General features: G+C 47.3%; 1 protein-coding gene across 5 annotated transcripts in view; it reads right to left on the bottom strand.

The window, feature by feature from the left end:
* The window catches only part of Prickle1 (prickle planar cell polarity protein 1), a 97327-nt gene that overhangs the window by 11563 nt on the left and 67927 nt on the right, over positions 1 to 17837 (bottom strand). Inside the window, exons 1-2 of one of the 5 annotated variants that reach the window (XM_021225480.2) lie at positions 7693 to 7778; positions 404 to 589 (exon numbers count right to left, since the gene is read on the bottom strand). In XM_021225480.2, coding sequence (XP_021081139.1) covers positions 404 to 535 — 132 coding nt within the window. In that variant the 5' untranslated portion in view covers positions 536 to 589; positions 7693 to 7778. Of the gene's footprint in view, positions 1 to 403; positions 590 to 7133; positions 7343 to 7410; positions 7493 to 7692; positions 7779 to 17837 lie in introns of those variants that run through there. The other 4 variants (XM_040753931.1, XM_021225479.2, XM_013111363.3 and 1 more) reach the window with 4 other exon arrangements.

Here is a 17837-nt window from a genome sequence, read left to right as displayed (position 1 = left end):
CAGCATTTGGGAGGCAGAGGAAGGCAAGTCTCTGTGAGTTCTGTGAGTTGGAGGCAAGCCAGGATTACACAGGGAGACCCCATTTCAAAATACACACCGTACCCCCGGAGGCACCCTCCCACCTTCATAAAAAAAAATCCAAATCAGATAAGTTCCTCCTGCCTGGAGACTGACTCACGAGGGTACTAAAAAGCAAACCCGCAGTACCCTGCATTATACATTAATTACAACAGAGGCAGAGTGCTACTGTGGGGGGGACATGATGCATGAGTTCGAAGCCAGGAAGCTTCGACTAAGAAACCAAACTGGACCTTAGAAAGCAAATCCAGACAAGGAGGAGTGGGGCTTGCCAAACAGAGTACATCCCTGGAAAGCAAATCAAAGAGGACAGCTGGGTTCCTACCTGCTCGGGCCTGAGGCCTGGGGGGACCCAGGCGTACTCTTCGAGCGCACAGCCAGAGTCATCGTCTGATGTGGAACTTCTCTGGCACCCGAAGGCCAGTTTACTCATTTTGGGCTCCATCTCCAAAGGCATAATAATGAGGTTTAAAACTTGGCTCCTCAGTCACAGGACATCCAACAATGGCTGCTGTGGGTGACAGAGAAAGAGATGTAAAAACTCTGCTTTCCAAGAGTGTCTGGTTAATAGCTGTTTACATGCTGACGGGCCCAGAGAAAGGGATCAAATGCCTGGAGTCACTTGCAAGCCCCAGTACCACTCAAACGATTAGGAAGTGATCCTCCTTAACCAGCTCAGGACCAAAGAAGAAAGGCCACCACGCTAGAGTTCTCAGTTGCCTTTAAACGATACTTCTTACTCATGATTTATTTGGCAAGGACTCAAGAAAACACTCTGCTGACTAATTTCCCTACAAGTGAAATCCTGTGAGGTCTTAAGAGTTTAGAAAGACGTGTTGGGAACTGGGCTCCCTCCCTGCCTCACCCACCATCGGCTATCCAGAAAGATGGCTGCTGAGATGCTACTCGGTGCCTCATATTTCCTAAGCAAGTTTTCCATTCCAGGTGGTGCTGACTGCCCGAGAGTGGACCCCCTGGGCCAAACCGCACATTTGAAACTTCTAATCCATGGCACCAAACCTGAGTCACACACAGATTAGAAAGGGCTCAACTCAAGCAGCCATTCAGTGAATTCCCTCCTCAAGCAGTAAAGGAGCAGGAAGACAGTACCAGGTCACGGGAAAGCCAGACCACTTGATGCTTAATCGCGTTACCAACCAACACTTTATTTACTGAAAAGTTAGGCAGTGCTTATTGAGTGTTAAATGGAACCAATTCACTATTGGTCAGAGTGAGGTGTTAAATCTCTGGGGGAAAAAAGCCACCTCAGCAAAAGGCCAATAAAGGTGTCAAGACACTGATCCTGACTCTGGTCCCTCTCACAAGGCATTAAGAAAGAAAACAAGAACCTTCACAACAGTTTTCTTTTTTTTAATATTTTTTAGATTTATTTATTTATTACATATACACCAGATTGGATTGTAGATGGTTGTGAGCCACCATGTGGTTGCTGGGAATTGAACTCAAGACCTCTGGAAGAGCAGTCAGTGCTCTTAACCTCTGAGCCATCTCTCCAGCCCCAACTTCAGTTTTCTTTATGTATTTTGATTTTATATATAAATTTGTATATCAAAGTATATAAAGAAAATGTTGATTAGTCCAGTCTCCTCACTTTACAGAAAGGAGGGCTCAAGACAACAAATTAATTGTAGAAGGTGTAAAGCCAAAGTCAGGTATCAGGAATTCTTCTGACTTAGTAAACGTTCGTCCTCATTTGCTTACACTTGGGGGAAAGGCTGAGTTCCTAAAAGGACCCCAACCTGGGGTGAAGTCATGTCTCGGCAACTCTCTCAATGCAACACTAAATACTTAGTGTTGGGGGGAATCACTTGGTAAAGTACATGGCCATCAAAATGTAGTTCTCCATTTATAAAGCAAGAACATGTTAAACTTCCCACTTTGACCCACTCACAGAGGGAGAAGCACCTGTCTCCTGGCCGTGGTGGGTTGTTCCCAGGGAGAAATGGTGACCCCAGAGATGTGGTCCCAGCCAGTAAACTCAGCGTTTGTCCACCCCAACCCAAGGGAAGGTGTCCTCACCTCAGTCATTTCACACAGGTGTAGGCCAGTCTGTCTTAGGCAGGGCTCTCCCTTGCAACCCTCCACCCCCTCAATAAAAGGGGATGTGTTAATGAAAGTCAGAAGCCATTTTGGGTCTTTTCCTTTTGCCTTGAAAGATCCACCTCCCTGGGCCAAAGAGGGAGGCCTAGAAAGTAAGAGTTTAATTAGGAACTCACAGACTCTTGCCTGGAGAACTGGTACTTTGTAATGCAATTTAAAAAGTGAATTTTGAAATAGGAGCATTCGTTGTCAAACCTGGCTGAGGGTGGGGTAGGGGAGAATGACAGGAGACACAATTACTAAAAAGAACCTAAAAACTAAACGTTACTCTATCTTAAAAGGAGAAAATAAAAGACTACAAATTATGACAAACCATTTTTTTCTAAAGTTGCTCAATGATGCCAAAGATCTGAATCCCCTTTTACTCTCTGAAACTGTGGGGTGCCTCAACCATCCTGATGGAGGCGATCCCTGTGAATGCTACCACCCCTACTAGTTACGTGGATGAACTGCCCACTTCTGAAGACTTACTTTCTGACTACATAAAGAGTTCAATGTCAGGAAAACGAGTCGTTTTCATCCCAAGGGTGGCTTTGGTTTTGCCCAGGGGGGTGGCCAGCTTACCTACTACCGCTAGCATTTTAATATTTACTGTATGAAGCGGTGTGACCTGGGAGGTGTCTCACTCAGCACCTACTGAGCCTCAGGGCCAGTTGTCCAGGGGCATGGAGTCTTAGGGGCAGGCCCATCTGGGTGAGAAATAAGCTGGAGGTTGGTAGAGTTGGTATACATTTTTAGGGGTTATCATGGGTGTATTCCACACCGCCTACCCAGCCATGCAGAGTGTTAACAGTTCTACGCCCCTCCTTTGTCTCTTCTCACCGCTCTTTCTGGAAGACTAGCTAGCGACTTTCACTATTTAAAAAGAACCACACACAGAGCCTGCAGATGTATGTCTTCTCAATCATCATATACCTGTCAAGAGAACATCTGACCCAGGAGGTGAGAGTGATTCTCTGGGTGGACGATCTGGTGTTTAGTGTTGGGGAAACTGAGTTCTGAAGTTCTGGGGCCTTTCATGACTCATCAAACAGCCCAAGGCCTGGCTCTTTAAGACCAGCAACTGTGGCGCCAGAGAGATGAATCAGTGGTTAAGAACACTTGCCCTTTTTTGAGAGAGCCTGAGTTTAGTTCCTACTTCAGCTCTTGGGGGATCTGACTCCATTCTGGCTGGCACACACACCAAACTGCTGTCTTTCTGAAGGTGGTGTAAGGCTACAGAAGACTTTGCAACCAGGAAGGAATTCTCCGAATACACGGTATCAAACTTACTAACCGCACCGTACCACAGGAGAATGTCACATTACTGTCACTGAAAAACCTTGCTTGAAGCTGACAGGTGACATTTGGAATAGGAACATGTTACTGACGAAGACAGGGTGCTAACCCCTGAGATTTACTCTGTTTTGGAGTTCTGGCGGGTTCTAGCCTCTTAAGGGCAAACGATTGTGAGAAATTACTGGTCACCACTTCCAGCAGCCTTGGAGGCAGCTCCTACCGGTTCCCACACTAACCTTGGACATGACACGTGCCACACAGAGCATGCATACCATCTACGGAGCAGTATTAGGTGGAGCAACAACTATACACAGCTGCTAGTGTACTGTACGAAGGGCCCCTGTCCCCAAGTCAGAGAATGCCCTCATCTACTCAGAGACACAATGCAGGGCCTTCTCTTGATTCGTCCATTCCATTCTTATGATTAAAGGTCACGGCTGATGGGTTGAGGGGGGTCCATTAGAAAGGAAGCAACTGGGGCTGGAGAGACGGCTCAGTGGTTAAGAGCACCTGCAACCAGTTCCAAGGGCCCATGTTCAATTCCCAGCACCCACATGGTGGAACTCCAGTCCCAGAGAATCTGCTACTCTCTCCTGGATTCCTTGGGAACCAGGCACAGGTGTGGTGTACAGACATCCATGCAGGCGAAACACCCGTACACATAAAATTTTAAAACAAAATTAAAAAAGGAGGCAAGTGACATTCCATTAGGAGCCGGAATTTTAAGTAAATGTAGCCATTGTGATAGGAATGTCTCCAAATTCTGTTATATAAATGGCCTTGTTTTTTTAGTGGCAGCCTGCGTGTAAATTATAGGACCGAACCTGTGGCTGGTAACATTTTTCATTTTGAGCACAGTGAAAAGTGCACACGCTTCGGGAGTTCCAGAAGCAGGAGATGGAATCCAGCTGGGCGACCTAGAAGGCACTGTTCACCCAGAATGGGTGTAGCCTGGGGTCATCCCAGCACAAGGGGCTGCCTCCAGGGTCCAGACTTTGGCCTTCACTGTTCTGGCACCTGTCAAACTTTCTGCAGGTGTTGTTGTTTTCAAGACAGGGTCTCACTATGTAGTCCTGGCTGTCCTGGAACTCACTGTATCGCCCAGACTGGCCTTGAACTCGGAAATCCACCTGCCTCTGGCTCCTGAGTGCTGGGATTGAAGGTGTCTGCCACAATTCCTGGCTCACTGTTTTCATGTCTGATTCCCGCCTAGGTTGTCTGTTATTAAGCCTTACCCTTTTGCCCATAACCAACAACTTTGAGATCTTTAAAATCTATTGCTTTTAATATTTTGTAAATGAGGCAGAGCTTGAAAGTGCGAATTCAGCAAGGGCTACACACAGAAACCCTGTCTCAAAAAACCAAAAAAGAAAAAAAATGTACAAATTGATTACAGTGAGGGCTTGCATTCCTCAGCGCGAGCGTTGCTGATGGCATTCAGGACATGAAGGTGTCAGTCCACCCAGCCAGAGAGCAGCTCTGCCCCCACCCCCACCAGTTTGGCATTAGTCATCACTTTCTTTTCTATTCTCCATAGGACAACTGAGGGGTAGTGTTCTCACTGACCTTGAGACGTAAAGATCAGCCTTTGCTCCTCTAAGCCAGTGACTCTCAACCTTCCTAATGCTTTGACCCTTAATACAGTCCCTCATGCCGTGGTCACCCCAACCATAAAACTATTTTGTTGCTACTTTGTAGCTGTAATTTTGCTTCTCTTCTGAATCGTAACATAGTTATCTGATATGCAGCCTCCATGGGGTTAGGAACCCACAGGTTGAGAAGCTCTGCAATAGTCTATGAAATTCCAGAACTGGCAGTGGAGAAGGCTGTTTTCCTAGGAGACAGATTCTGGCCACACTGTCAGCAATAGTACCGGCCAGGCTGGAGACTTAACCTTGACACCGTGGGGAATGTCAGAGGATGTTTCTGACCTTCCAGGAAGATGGACACTGAAAATTATGACCAAGAAAGAGGAAAAGAATCCTGGGAGGGGCACCTACTTCCTAAAGAAGCCTACACAAGATAGCTCGGGAGAAGAGAGTAAAACAAACTAACAGGAAAGGGGTGATGAACAGACCTACAGTTTTGAGATTGTATGGCTGAGAGATGGGAGGGCAGCTCAGGAGGGAAGTGAGGGTCCGTGGGAGTCAATTCTGCAGGTTTTCATTCTGTCAGCCCTGCCCTGGTTCCCGTCAGTCATCATATGCTTGGACCAGCTCACCATATCACATCAAAATTACGCAGATCTAAAACTGTCCAGGAGCTGGAGAGATGGCTCAGCGGTTAAGAGCATCCGCTGCTCTTCCAGAGGGCTGGGGTTAAAATCCCAGCACCCACATGGCAGCTCACAACTGTCGGTATCTCCAGTTCCGGGGAATCCATGGCACCAGGCATGCATGTGGTACACATATATGTGCATCCAGGCAAAATACCCACACACATAAAATAAAATTAAAAAATCGTTAAGACAACCGCCAATGCTTCCATGAAGTCTAAGGTCCTATCCTTAACTGTCAATACTTCCCAATAAAGTCCCATGCCTGCTGCTATTCGAAGATCACCATGGTAGTATAGTAGTTTTAGGAAACCCTTTGACTACCTGGACAGACAGTGATTTGGGCTAAAATTCCCTAGGTGTCCCCTGCTGCTAAGTGCCACTTGGTGACTCACAAACTCGAACAGCTTCTTTGTTAATCTGTTTGTTAGCAGGGCCTCAGTGCACAGAGTATGTCATTCCAGGTTCCTTCAAAATTGCCCTAACACACTAAAGCATACAGGTCAACCAAATGTAACGGAGCACACCTCCAGTAGTACAGAAGCCTGCACACGTCTGTTCTCCAAACACAAGTCACACAGCTTTATGCTTATACACATTTCCATTTATGATGCCCTTAACTCAAAATGAATCCAGAAGGAACTAAAGCGTTGGAATCAAAATGTGAATTTCCCAGTAAACACACACACACACACACACAGCGTTATAATTTCTTTAGAGTTTTTACACATCCCAAGGACACTCCATGCCTGTGGCCCACGAGGGGCAAAAGTCACTGCTACCAGAACCCAAGACAGCTTCATTTGTGGTGGAAGACCAAGCCTCACAAAGCTAACGCCGTTTTCCTTTACTCAAAGCGCTTCGCACCAGCCAGCGGGGGCACGTGGGCATCTGCCATCGGGTATTTTCCAGGTTAAACCTCCACGCAACTTGCCCATTTTCCCGGCTGGGATGTGCCACCAGTTGCCAAAATACTATCCAGTTTTTCCAAGAGGGAACGAGGACCTCTTCGACAGCATTCTAACTTCACTCACAAATACATTCCAGGACGGTAAGAGACTGCTAAACAAAAGGAGGAAATCCCATGACAAGGCATGGTGCTTTGCCACAGATACTTCTGGAGAGATCTACGCTGGCATGCTGTGGCCTGTGACGAATCACGAAAAGCCAAGTCTACCAAGACCATCATTTTCCACAGCGGGAGACACATTTTCTCAAAACTGTGTTCCCATCAATCTCCCACTGATTTTTTTTTTAATTTCTATTTTCAGCGCGGCCCAAGGAAACAGCGGCCAGACCTGACTCCAATATACACACAGACTCGGGTTTCACCCCCGTCACCTGTTGGCTCCAGGAACAACGTCCCCTTTGTGGAACTTACAGCTCTCGTGAAACGCGTTTCCCGAGAAAACACTTCCAAGTACGCGACAAGATTCGAGTCGTGAAAACAAACTCCACACACCGCCCGCTTTGGCCGCCTACGGTTTAACGCGAGCCTTTCAAGATGGGCTAGGAGGAAGGATGTCACCGTCTTCGGGGACACAACAGGGGGGCCACCCAGATCCCCAGAGCAGGCTCGACCCTGCGCCCAGGTAGCAGCGGTGGCTCTCGCCGCGAGGGGGAGCTTCGTGCCGGTCTGCCCCGTGCCCCGGTAGTACCGTGGAGGCCGGCGTCCACGCCCGCGATCCTGTCCCCGCGGTGCGGTCCCCGCTGTCCCTGCCCCGCGTTCGCGCCCAGCCAGTGCTGCGCACCTGCACGCCCCGCGCCCCCGACCCGGTCCCCGAGCACAGGCTCGCACGCTCCGCGCTCCACCCACAGGTCTGCTCTGGCTCAGAGCCGCCGGTCGCGCCGCCTGCTTTCCAGGAACTGTCACGCTGACCGTCCCCTGGCAAGTGTCCACCGGGGACCGCCCGCCCTTCCGGCATTCCTAGGAAAGTTACCCAGACGCGGGAGCACCGCCGCCAGCCGCGCTCCATCCCCAGCCGCCCAGGACTGTGACCAGCGCACTGCAGACGCCCGGGAGAGCTTCTGTAAACTTCCCCCGCCCGCAGGTGCCCGCGCGGGCCAGTGTGCGAGGGGGCGGTGCCGAGCCTCGAACTCAGGGCCCCACACGCTGGGTAGGCGCTCCGCCACGGCGCTACACCCCATCCCCACAGGGCTGCCGCTTACACAAATCATCTCCTTGCAGTCCATAACAATGCCAGCAAATGGCGCGTTTAACCCAGTTCTCACTCCGAAGGGTTCATTAACATACGAATTCTCCCCGCTTAAGACTTCCTTGCATTTAAATGAAAGCAATTCCTACGGATTAACCGGAGATTTTTTTTTTTTAAAGCAAAGGAGTCAGGCACACGCACTTAAGAAGCCAGTGAAGGTTTTTAACTATCATCCTTGAAACACAAGAAAACGCCCCACGCACGTTCAGGTTAATCTTATTTCTGTGCTATTTTTAGGGGCTTTAAGAGAGGAATTTGGCTTCATCTGTCTGCAGAAAGGGCTCGGGGAAGCAAAACCTGGACCTCAAAGCAAGCCCAGAAAGCAATGACAATTAGCAATGTTCATTAGTAATTGGTTATCAGCTGAAGTCCAGGAGTCTCCTGAGCTACAAGCTTTAATCGGGACAGAGCAGCCTTCTCAGGTGTGTGTTGGAGTGCCAAGAGAAGGGGTGACAAACACTAGGTGCTCCACCCTCCCTAAAACGCTAGTAGAGAAACGCACCGTGAATGCCAACAGTTTCTACTTTAAGACTCAGTATGACGATAGTGTAGCATATATTTATTTATATAGAGAACAATGGCCTATTGTGGCTGTGATTTAAAAAGACACGGGTTGCCATAAATAGATTCCCTCAAGTAAATAATTGTGTGGTCAAATTCTGTTATCTCTGCTGCAGCTCGAGGCAGCCGAGGACAAGTTGCTACTTTCTTAAAGTGGCAGAGACCAAAAAGTTCTGGCTCTGCTACTAGACTAGTTTGGAAACAGTTCAGACATCACAAATCACTATTTGTGATTCAAGTGGCTTCAAGGTTTCCAGGCGATCCCCCAAAGAGGATCTGGCCTGAGGGCATGGGAATTTGTGGAAAAACCTCTACTGACACACACTTTCCCCGTTGATCTGTGAAAATCACCACGGTACCCATATCTCAGTCTCCTTGTGCGGTTTTTATTTTATTATTTTATTTTTGGACAGGGTTTTTCATACGGCCCAGGCTGGCTTCAGACTTGCTGTGCAGTGCTGGGATTAGCAGAGAGTGTCACCACACCTGTCTCAAATTTCCCTTTCCCTACTTCATTCTGTTTGAGCTTTTCAGGAAAGACATCAGCCAATAGCATCCATAGAACAGATGTGCAACCGGTTATTGATTTACATCACCCTCTAAACTGGCCTGTCAGTAAAATACAGATACACAGATTTTATGAAGCCAGGTTGACTATATCCACAAGAACCTTTTCTTTCTTTTTCTTTCTTTCTTTCTTTCTTTCTTTCTTTCTTTCTTTCTTTCTTTCTTTCTTTTTTTCTTTCTTTCTTTTTCCTTTCTTTCTTTCTTTCTTTCTTTCTTTCTTTCTTTCTTCTCTCTCTCTTTTTCTTTCTTTCTTTCGCTGCCCACCCCCACAGGGTTTCTGTATGTAACAGCCCTATAGGAGGCTAGTTTCACACTGAATGTTGACACACAAATACTCCCACCACATCCTGTAGTGAGGCTTATCTGTATTAAATGTAGCCACTGAGGGCGTGTTACAGGGTAACTACTTGTAAATACCGTTTGCCGCTTTTCCAACAGGTACTGTCAACTTGTCTATTGTGTTTCTGCCAGTGAGGCAGTTTGGGAACAGTGAGAAACTTCCTACTGACTTTCAATCTCAATGAAACTGACTTTTCGCCTGATCTGAAAACATCACCATTGTCAACAGTGAGTCTATGCAGATAGAGGGCGTGCCCCCCGGCCGGCATCCTTTTGTTTCAGGGAGGCAGACAATTCAGTTACTTGAAGATCACACTTTAGGGGGCTGAGAAAGGAAACTCAGAAATTCTCAGGGCTTAGCTGCCTCCACCCCAAGGGGCGTCTTTCCCGTCTTCCCCACTTACTCCAAGCATCACTCTCTCCTTTGGCCTCTCTGCACTCAGCACCGCCTGATACTGGGTGCCGATTTAGTCATGGCACTATTGTCTTCTGTTCTGTGGAAACAGCATTGTGACTTGCACATATCAGAGCATTGCGGTGAGCCCGAGTTCAGTGAATAAATGATTCCCACAGTTTTCTTTTCAGGTCCATAGCTTATCCAAGTAACACCACTTCTACGCTTAAGCCATTGTCCTAAGGATGGGGTTGTTCTAGGAGAACAAATGTGACAAGGGCAGGGGAACAAAGCTAGTATTTTGTCAAATGCCAGCTTATCGAGTCTGGTAAAAAGAGATAAAGTACAGGCTATAAGGAAACCTTGGTGCCAGCTGCCTACAGTGACCTTGAGGTCTCTTTTGCAAAACACTTCCCTGGGTGGGGGAGGTGGCTCACTGGGTAAAGGGGATGGTTGTGCAAGCATGAAGACCAGAACTGGGATCCCTAGCACACATGTGAAAAGCCAGCTGCGCACATCTGTTCCTCCGTGCTGGGGTTAGAGAGAGACACAAGCATCCTAGGGTTCACTAGCCGTCCAGTCTGGTTGAGACCACAAGCTCCCAAGTCCAGTGACAGATGCGTTCCCAAAAGTAAGGTAGAGAGCTCTAGAGGGGGACAACCCAATGGTGGCTCCCAGGTGAGCACACAGAAACAAAGAGAAAACAGCTAACTGGCTGCAGTGCTCATTGGGCCGTCTCGTTCACCCAACCTTGAGGGGCAGTGGACAAGTATGGCTTTAATCTTCAGCAGGGGCATGGTGGAGGGCAGTAATTTGGCTTTTACAATGGACAAGTACCAGAATCATCATATATCTGTAGAATCAGGCACAATTCATCCCCCCCCCCCCCAGACAGGGTTTCTCTGTGTAGCCCTGGCTGTCCTGGAACTCACTCTGTAGACTAAGCTGGCTTTGAAACTCACAGAGATCCACCTGCTTTGCCTCTCAAGTGCTGGGCTTAAAGGTGTGCACCACCACTGCCCAGCTTCAATCACAATTCTTGTCTAGATCAATAAGCCAAACGCTGGAGGAATAACTGGAGTAAGCTGTTCTACCCTTGCAAGTTGGTACCAAATGTTTGTGGCCTGGGAGACCACTGAGCATTTGGACATTCTTGTTCCTATTAGCTGAGCCTGCCCCACCCCAGGGAAGGGCTGGGAGGCAGGTGGTGAGGTTTTTTTCTGGAGTTAGGGGCATTTATGGAGGGTTATGATAAGTTTCAGCTTCCCAAGGTCTCCAATTACTTTCTTTACCCTTTGATTATATTTAAAGCACGATGATTAGAGAGCACTGGTTCTTCAACAGTTTCTACACTCCATCCCATTGTATTTATGACTCCAAAACCTCCTGGCTACCACCCCCACCCACCCCCACTTCAGTGAGTGGGGCCATCTTCACTTCAAAGCACCCCGGTGCACAGGGTTTGTCATCAGGGGGCTAAATGCCTGTTCTCTCAGCAGGTCCTTGCCAACACTGGGACAGATTACTTCTGCAAGGCTAGCCTTTGTGACAGTGAGTGCCCCATCTCTAAAATGCCTGAGTCTGAGTTAGGTCAATTTTAAAACTTCTGGGGGAGGAGCACAAACCATTTTTCGGGGGGGGTCAGGTAAAACAGGTTTTTTTTTCCACATAGAAGCAGACAAGAGTGATGGAGTTCTGGCCGTCCCACAGCACCCTGCACACCCAAAGCCCAGACTCTTCCTTGGCAAGCTGCCTGCTCCCAGCACTCTCCATCAGCCCTACTGTTTCTGTCCTTGTAGTTATTTCATCTAAGAGTTTGATCATGACACTACCACCAGGTAGGTGCTTAGAGCCCTGCTGTTGGAAGATGTCAGCCGTGAAGAATACAGACCTGGATGACTTACTTGATGTTTGCCTGGGTAACAGCTAGTGCAAACCAGCAGCCTTGGCCTGCTCTGCCCTCTACTCCCAACTACTCTTGGAAACTCCTTTTCACACCCAAAGGCATGCAGGACAAACAAACTTGTGTCCGGCATAATTGAGAAAGTCACCTCACTGAGATTCTGACCTTCAACCGACTCAGCTTCGCCGGGTCTGGGGTTTATCACAAACATCTTTAAGAACTTCACTACTGAAAAACTACCACCATGGGAAGAAATTAAGGAGGAACTTTCTAAAAAGTACCGAAGGGGCTGGCCCATTATCCAAGACATATTCAGGTATCACGATCACAGTGTTTAACTTCGAATTTACAGTGCACACACACAGCAAAATATTGAGAGAATATAATGAGAAAAGTGCAGATATCCTTCTTAGGGGAGGGTAGACCCATTTGAAACTACCACCTTAAGATTATATTTATGAAATAAGCAAGACATCAAGAGAGGATCAAGCAGAGAGACAGAGGAGTGTCACTGGTACCCTGCCAGTCAGGGTGGCACGGAAGAAGGAATAGCTTTGAACCGAGTTGAGTCACCAAAGGCTGAGGGACAACAGACAGGCTGGGGGAGGTGTAGGTACTAGAAAGTGTGACCAAAGGCAGACCCAGGTGTGAATGGCTGTGCAGCCCTTCCAGGACAGTGAGGGACCACAGACATAGGCACATGTGTGTCCTTGTTAGATGGGGTGAAGGGAACGGGCCAGGAACCCAGAACAGCAAATGGGGAGTTTGAGAACACTATCACAGCAGTCAAGAGCAAAGGTGGCAGGACCGCATCTGGGGGGAAGGGCTGGACTATACCTGACCAGTGCACAGGATTGGGGTACAGGGGAGAGGGGTGGCTGACAGCCCTGGCATTCCAAGGTGAGGCAGCATACTCACTTCCATGACTTTTGAGGGAACTGGAGCCGAGCCCTGACATGGGGCTCGAACTTCAAACTGTGACAGGGGAGACATAGAACTCAAGGCAACTAGAGGGATTCACATTTCTAAACTCAAACCTCCTCTTCATTTAATAATCACCTTGAGCCAGGCAGTGGTGGTGCATGCCTTTAATCCCAGCATATGGGAGGCAGGGCAGAGGCAGGCAGACCTCTGTGAGTTTGAGGCCAGCCTAGACTACAGCCTAGACTTCCAGGACAGCCAGAGCTGTTACACAGAGAAACCCTCAAAAGACAAACAGCAAAACAAAACAAGTCACCTTTAAAATGTAATACTTACAAGTGTTATATTTTAACAGCTCGAGGTTAGGAGCCCTGACCTCTCTTGCAGATGACCCAGGTTCTATTTCCAGCACCCATGTGGCAGCTATCAACCACCTGTAATTCTGGACCCATGGCTCTTTTCACCTCTTCTGATCTCCAAGGGAACCAGATATGTGTGTGGTGCACATACATACATGCAGGTAAAATACCCGTATACATAAAATAAAATGAATTATAATGTCTACATACCACAGGGTAAAGAGCTCCAGCCCATCACCATGCAAGAGATTGGTCCACCATCTTCAAGTCAGCAAAGTCCATGAAGATGACCTACCCAACTGAGACCCATGGCAGAGGCCCAAATGGTACTGGAGGGGGGTGAAGTGTTAGTGGTTGGTATAGTCTGCAATCCCTCTGCATTTAAATGAAATACCAAAGTAATGGTGCTTTATGACAAATTTTAATTTACAGAATGTCTGTAGCCTTGTGTCATACGCTACTTGTTTAGAATAGTTTCGTGCATCATCTGTTTTTCTCTTTGCTATTTCAACTCCACACCAGCTAAGAAAGTCAAAAACCCAGCAGGCCAGTTTTGAACATTGTGACTACATGCCTTAACTAGCCAAGTTATTTTCAGATGGACATCAGCAAAGAATTATGTCAAGCAGCTAAAAGCCTCCTGCCAAGAAGGAAAAGGTGAGCCGAGCATTCTATCCCAGTTCTTTATCTTATCTGAGACACCAAGGCCCTTTCTACAACAGTGGGAGCATAAGGGGCGACCCTGTGGTGGAGACTGGTTTAGGAGCTGTGGCTGTGTCCTGATGCTCTGGGACCACGCTAAGTTCTAGATGAGTCACTATCTTTGCCCAAGTTATTTTGGCATTTCCTTTCTCCCTATGTTCATCTGGGCTATCAGTTTCCTCAGCACTAAATTTGCATTTGAAGTCTGCAAGGCCCTGTTGCTTTCATTTGATGATCTCTGGCTTGATCCACCAGATGTGCTGCCTGGCACACATTAGTACTTGCTGAGTGGGAATGACTTGTCTTGTTCTGGTTGATCCTCCGCAGACAGATGTGGGACCTGAGCACTGAGTATTCATATAAATCTTAGTACTCCTGCTAGTCTCTACTTGAACTTGGACTTTTCAATAAAAGTGAGTGCTGGGGTGTGGTTCACTGATGGAGATCCTGCTTAATATATGTGAAACTCTGGATTCAGTCCCTGGCACCAAAAGAGGAAGAGGAAGAGGAAAAGAGGAGGAACAGGGGAAGGGGGAGGATAAAGAGGAGAAAGGGGAGGATGAAGAGGAGGAAGAGAAGAGGAGGAAGAGGAGGAAGAGAAGAGGAGGAAGGGGAGGCAGAAGTAGAGAAAGAGTAAGAGGAAGAAGGAAGAAGAGAAGGAAGAGGAAGAGGAGGAGAAGGAAAATGAGAGGGAAGAGGAGGAAGAGGAGGAAAAGTTGGGCTCATTATGGAGCAGCACTCATTAGGGCTGATAACCTGCGTTCAATGTTCAATCCTTGGATTCCAAAGGGGACAGGAAAGATGGGACTCCGAAGAGAAGCACTGTCCTCTGACCGTCACAGACACCATAAGTAAATAAATTTAAAAAAGAACTTAAGTCATTGAACTTGAGGATCAGTGTAGAAGTTTTTGGTGTGTGCATGTGTGTTGTGTGTAATACTGTCTTGTTCTGTAGGGCAGGCGCCTGGAACTTACTGTAGAGTCTAGGATGACCTCCAACTTGCTGCAATCCTCCAACCTCAGCCTCCTTAGCACTTGGACTATAAGGATGATATGTCATACCTGGCTTCAATGTTTTAGTTTTAATATTTAAAGGAATTTAATTTTTGCTGTGGTTTATGAGATCCAACATAAACTTAAGTAATGGGCTAGTCTTGATTTCTGAGCCATAGAGCCCACTGATCTCTAAAGCAAATGTATCCATGCCAGGGACACTTTTTTTTTCTAGGGTGACATGATTCCCTTTCTACATCCATATGCCTATGGAAAAGACCAGAGGCACTGTGGACTGTTTAGAATCTATCTACACCAGGGTATACCTCAAGGATATAGATACATAACATATAATAGATACATATTATAGATCGTGGCTACTGAACTGTGCATGCGTGGCAAGCTCTACACCGCTGAGCTACATCTAGCACCACAGAGGCATGATTTCTGCCCCGTCAGCACTCCTCGAGGTGCCGGTTCTTCCTTGCCATCCCATCCCAAATGGCCCAGTGTCCAGACGGTTTTCTCAATGAAAACACTTAGGGTGAAGTGAGAATTAACACATACCACAACAAATATCACCCCACCTGGAGTAGTCGGATTATAATTTGGGGTTCAGCCATCTCATCTCTAACCCCGATGCTCTATGAGAGCTCCCGGTGCTCAGGGAAGATGCAATTGTGGAAGAGACTGGATAACACGGCTGATTTAGGTGAGGTGCAGAAGCCAGGCAGCAGGGCGGACTCTTTCCCAGAAGGTGACAAGAGTACCACCCCCTGAGTCAGAGTGTAAAACAGTCCTCCAGGAAAAACTGCCCAATCCGACACCCTTTGCCTCTGCTTCAGACACAAGGCTCTAAGATACAAGTAGACCACTAGCAGCTGGGTGTGGGTTACACTGAGAGATCACTTTCCCAGATGCAACAGGGAAATGCAAAGCCACGGTGGACCAGTAACGGTCTCACGGGGCTTCAAATGGTGAAACTGAAGTGAGCCTACACACAGGCAAAGCAGGGTGGGAGGTGTCGGTGGAGAAAGAAAGGGGGACCCTGAGGAGAAACAATGACTGTGTGTGTGTTCTTCATGACCAGCGTGGAGACGCTGTTTGTTGGGTGTCTGGGTTGACCTGGAACTTCAGACAGACATCATCCACACTCTTTGAGGAGAAGGGGTTTTTCCTTGTGGTGAGCCTTAAGGAACGGGCACAGGGTTTTCCTTTCAGGGAACGATTTGTGACTTAGAGGCCATGGTAGAATCAGCATAAAATGAGGCATCAAACACGTATTGGAAGTGAAGTTGTTTTGGGCATATCACATGGTGTCACTATCTTAGTGATATGTGGGGCAAGAACCCAAGTGTCAAATGGATCCTTGTTACTTATACTGGAGCTTTCCCTCATCCCAGGCACCCAATCAGTCCTATAACAATGTAAGGGGATCTTACTCTCCACATTTTACAAACAAGTAAAGGCAGGAATGTTATTCAAGTGTATCAGCTAGTTAGGAGAGAAGCCTGGGTTAAAATCTGAGTCTTCGCAGGGCGGTGGTGGTGCACACCTTTAATCCCAGCACTCAGGAGGCAGAGACAAGTGGATCTCTGTAAATTTGAGGACAGCCTGCTCTACAGAGTGAGTTCTAGGACAGCCAAGGCTGCACAGAGAGATCCTGTCTTGAAAACAAACAAAACAAAATCTGACTCTCATATCCTCTTGAGCTACTGTATTATTTGTTTCTAAAGCAGATTTTGTTTTTCAAGACGGTCTGTTATATACCTCTGGCTAGACCAGAATTCACAATGTAGATAGACCTGGTTGGCCTCAAATTCACAGAGATCTGCCTGCCTCTGACTCCAAGATACTGGAAAAATTCATGGGCCCCGCATAGCAGAACTGATAATGGCTAAGTAAAATGTTTTAGCTTCCCTAACTTTTCCATTAGCAGCAGCACTAGAACATAGAAGAATATTCTAGAAATCTGAATGCCTGGCTCTTTCAGTCAATAATAAAGCAATGGCTGTCAGCCTTCTTTAGGGCTCACTGGTAATATATTGCTTTGCTGACCTGCGGAACCAAACATTTGTGTAGCTCAAAGGCAAATAACACAAGGAACACCTCCCTGACAATGGAGATTCCTTGAATTTCTGAAGTTGACTGTGCCATTCCAATCTCTGAAAACACATATCTGATTGTTCAAACACAACACAACTGGCTTACTGAGATCTTTGCATGACAGATCCTCTTAGTGACAGCCAGTATCAGTGAGTCCTATGTCCACACTCAGATACCACTCTTGCATGTCGTCAGTGGCTCGCCCATCGCCTCCACAACTCAAAGTCAGACTATGTGGAACAAAGGACAGACCTCAGGATCTGTTCCATAGAGACGCTGTGTGTATAACCCACGCTGCTACCTCACATGACCTCCTGGAAGCCAAAGACTTGGAAGTAATGCAGCCATGCAGACGTGTCGGATAAAATTGATTAGAGTTCAAGTCATAAGACCATAATTTTTAAAAACAAACTATGGTTCTTCAGTCATGACAATAAACAAGAGGGGGAAGAAAGCAGTGACAGACTCAATAAGCTGTGTGCCAGGGCCTATGGGTACTTCTGCCCAGAAGCTGCCCAACAGAGATTGACTGCAGACAAGCTTAAGTAGCGGGACCCTACGAGGCCTGGGAACGTAGGTTCCTGGAGAATTCACTTCCTTCCCCATATACTCTAGTGGCTGCTCAAGACTGACTATAATGCTACTGACAGAATGCACCACATTGCTATGAACAGTCATTTCTGAGGCTTTTAGTCTTCTTCCAGTGTGGTCTAATAGGATCCCGGGAACCTCTGAAATGCTTTGCCTTGTGTGATAGTGCAGGGTTCTTATGTTGGAATCTGATCTAGACTTCCTGTGTGCTAGGCAAGTGATCCAACCACTGAGCTACCTCACCAGCCTCCTACTTTTGGGGAGAGTGTGTCTGAGAGTATGGAGCATTTGAGTGAAGAGTGATAGCAACAAACAGGATAAAGATTTTTTTATTTATTTATTATGTATACAGTGTTCTGCCTGCATGTGTGCCTGCAGGCCTGAAGAGGACACTAGATCTCATTACAGATGGTTGTGAGCCATCATGTGGTTG

Source organism: Mesocricetus auratus, unplaced genomic scaffold, assembly GCF_017639785.1.
Source record: "Mesocricetus auratus isolate SY011 unplaced genomic scaffold, BCM_Maur_2.0 Super-Scaffold_100010, whole genome shotgun sequence".
Classification (NCBI taxonomy): domain Eukaryota; kingdom Metazoa; phylum Chordata; class Mammalia; order Rodentia; family Cricetidae; genus Mesocricetus; species Mesocricetus auratus.
This window is presented reverse-complemented; position numbering and strand designations above follow the sequence as displayed.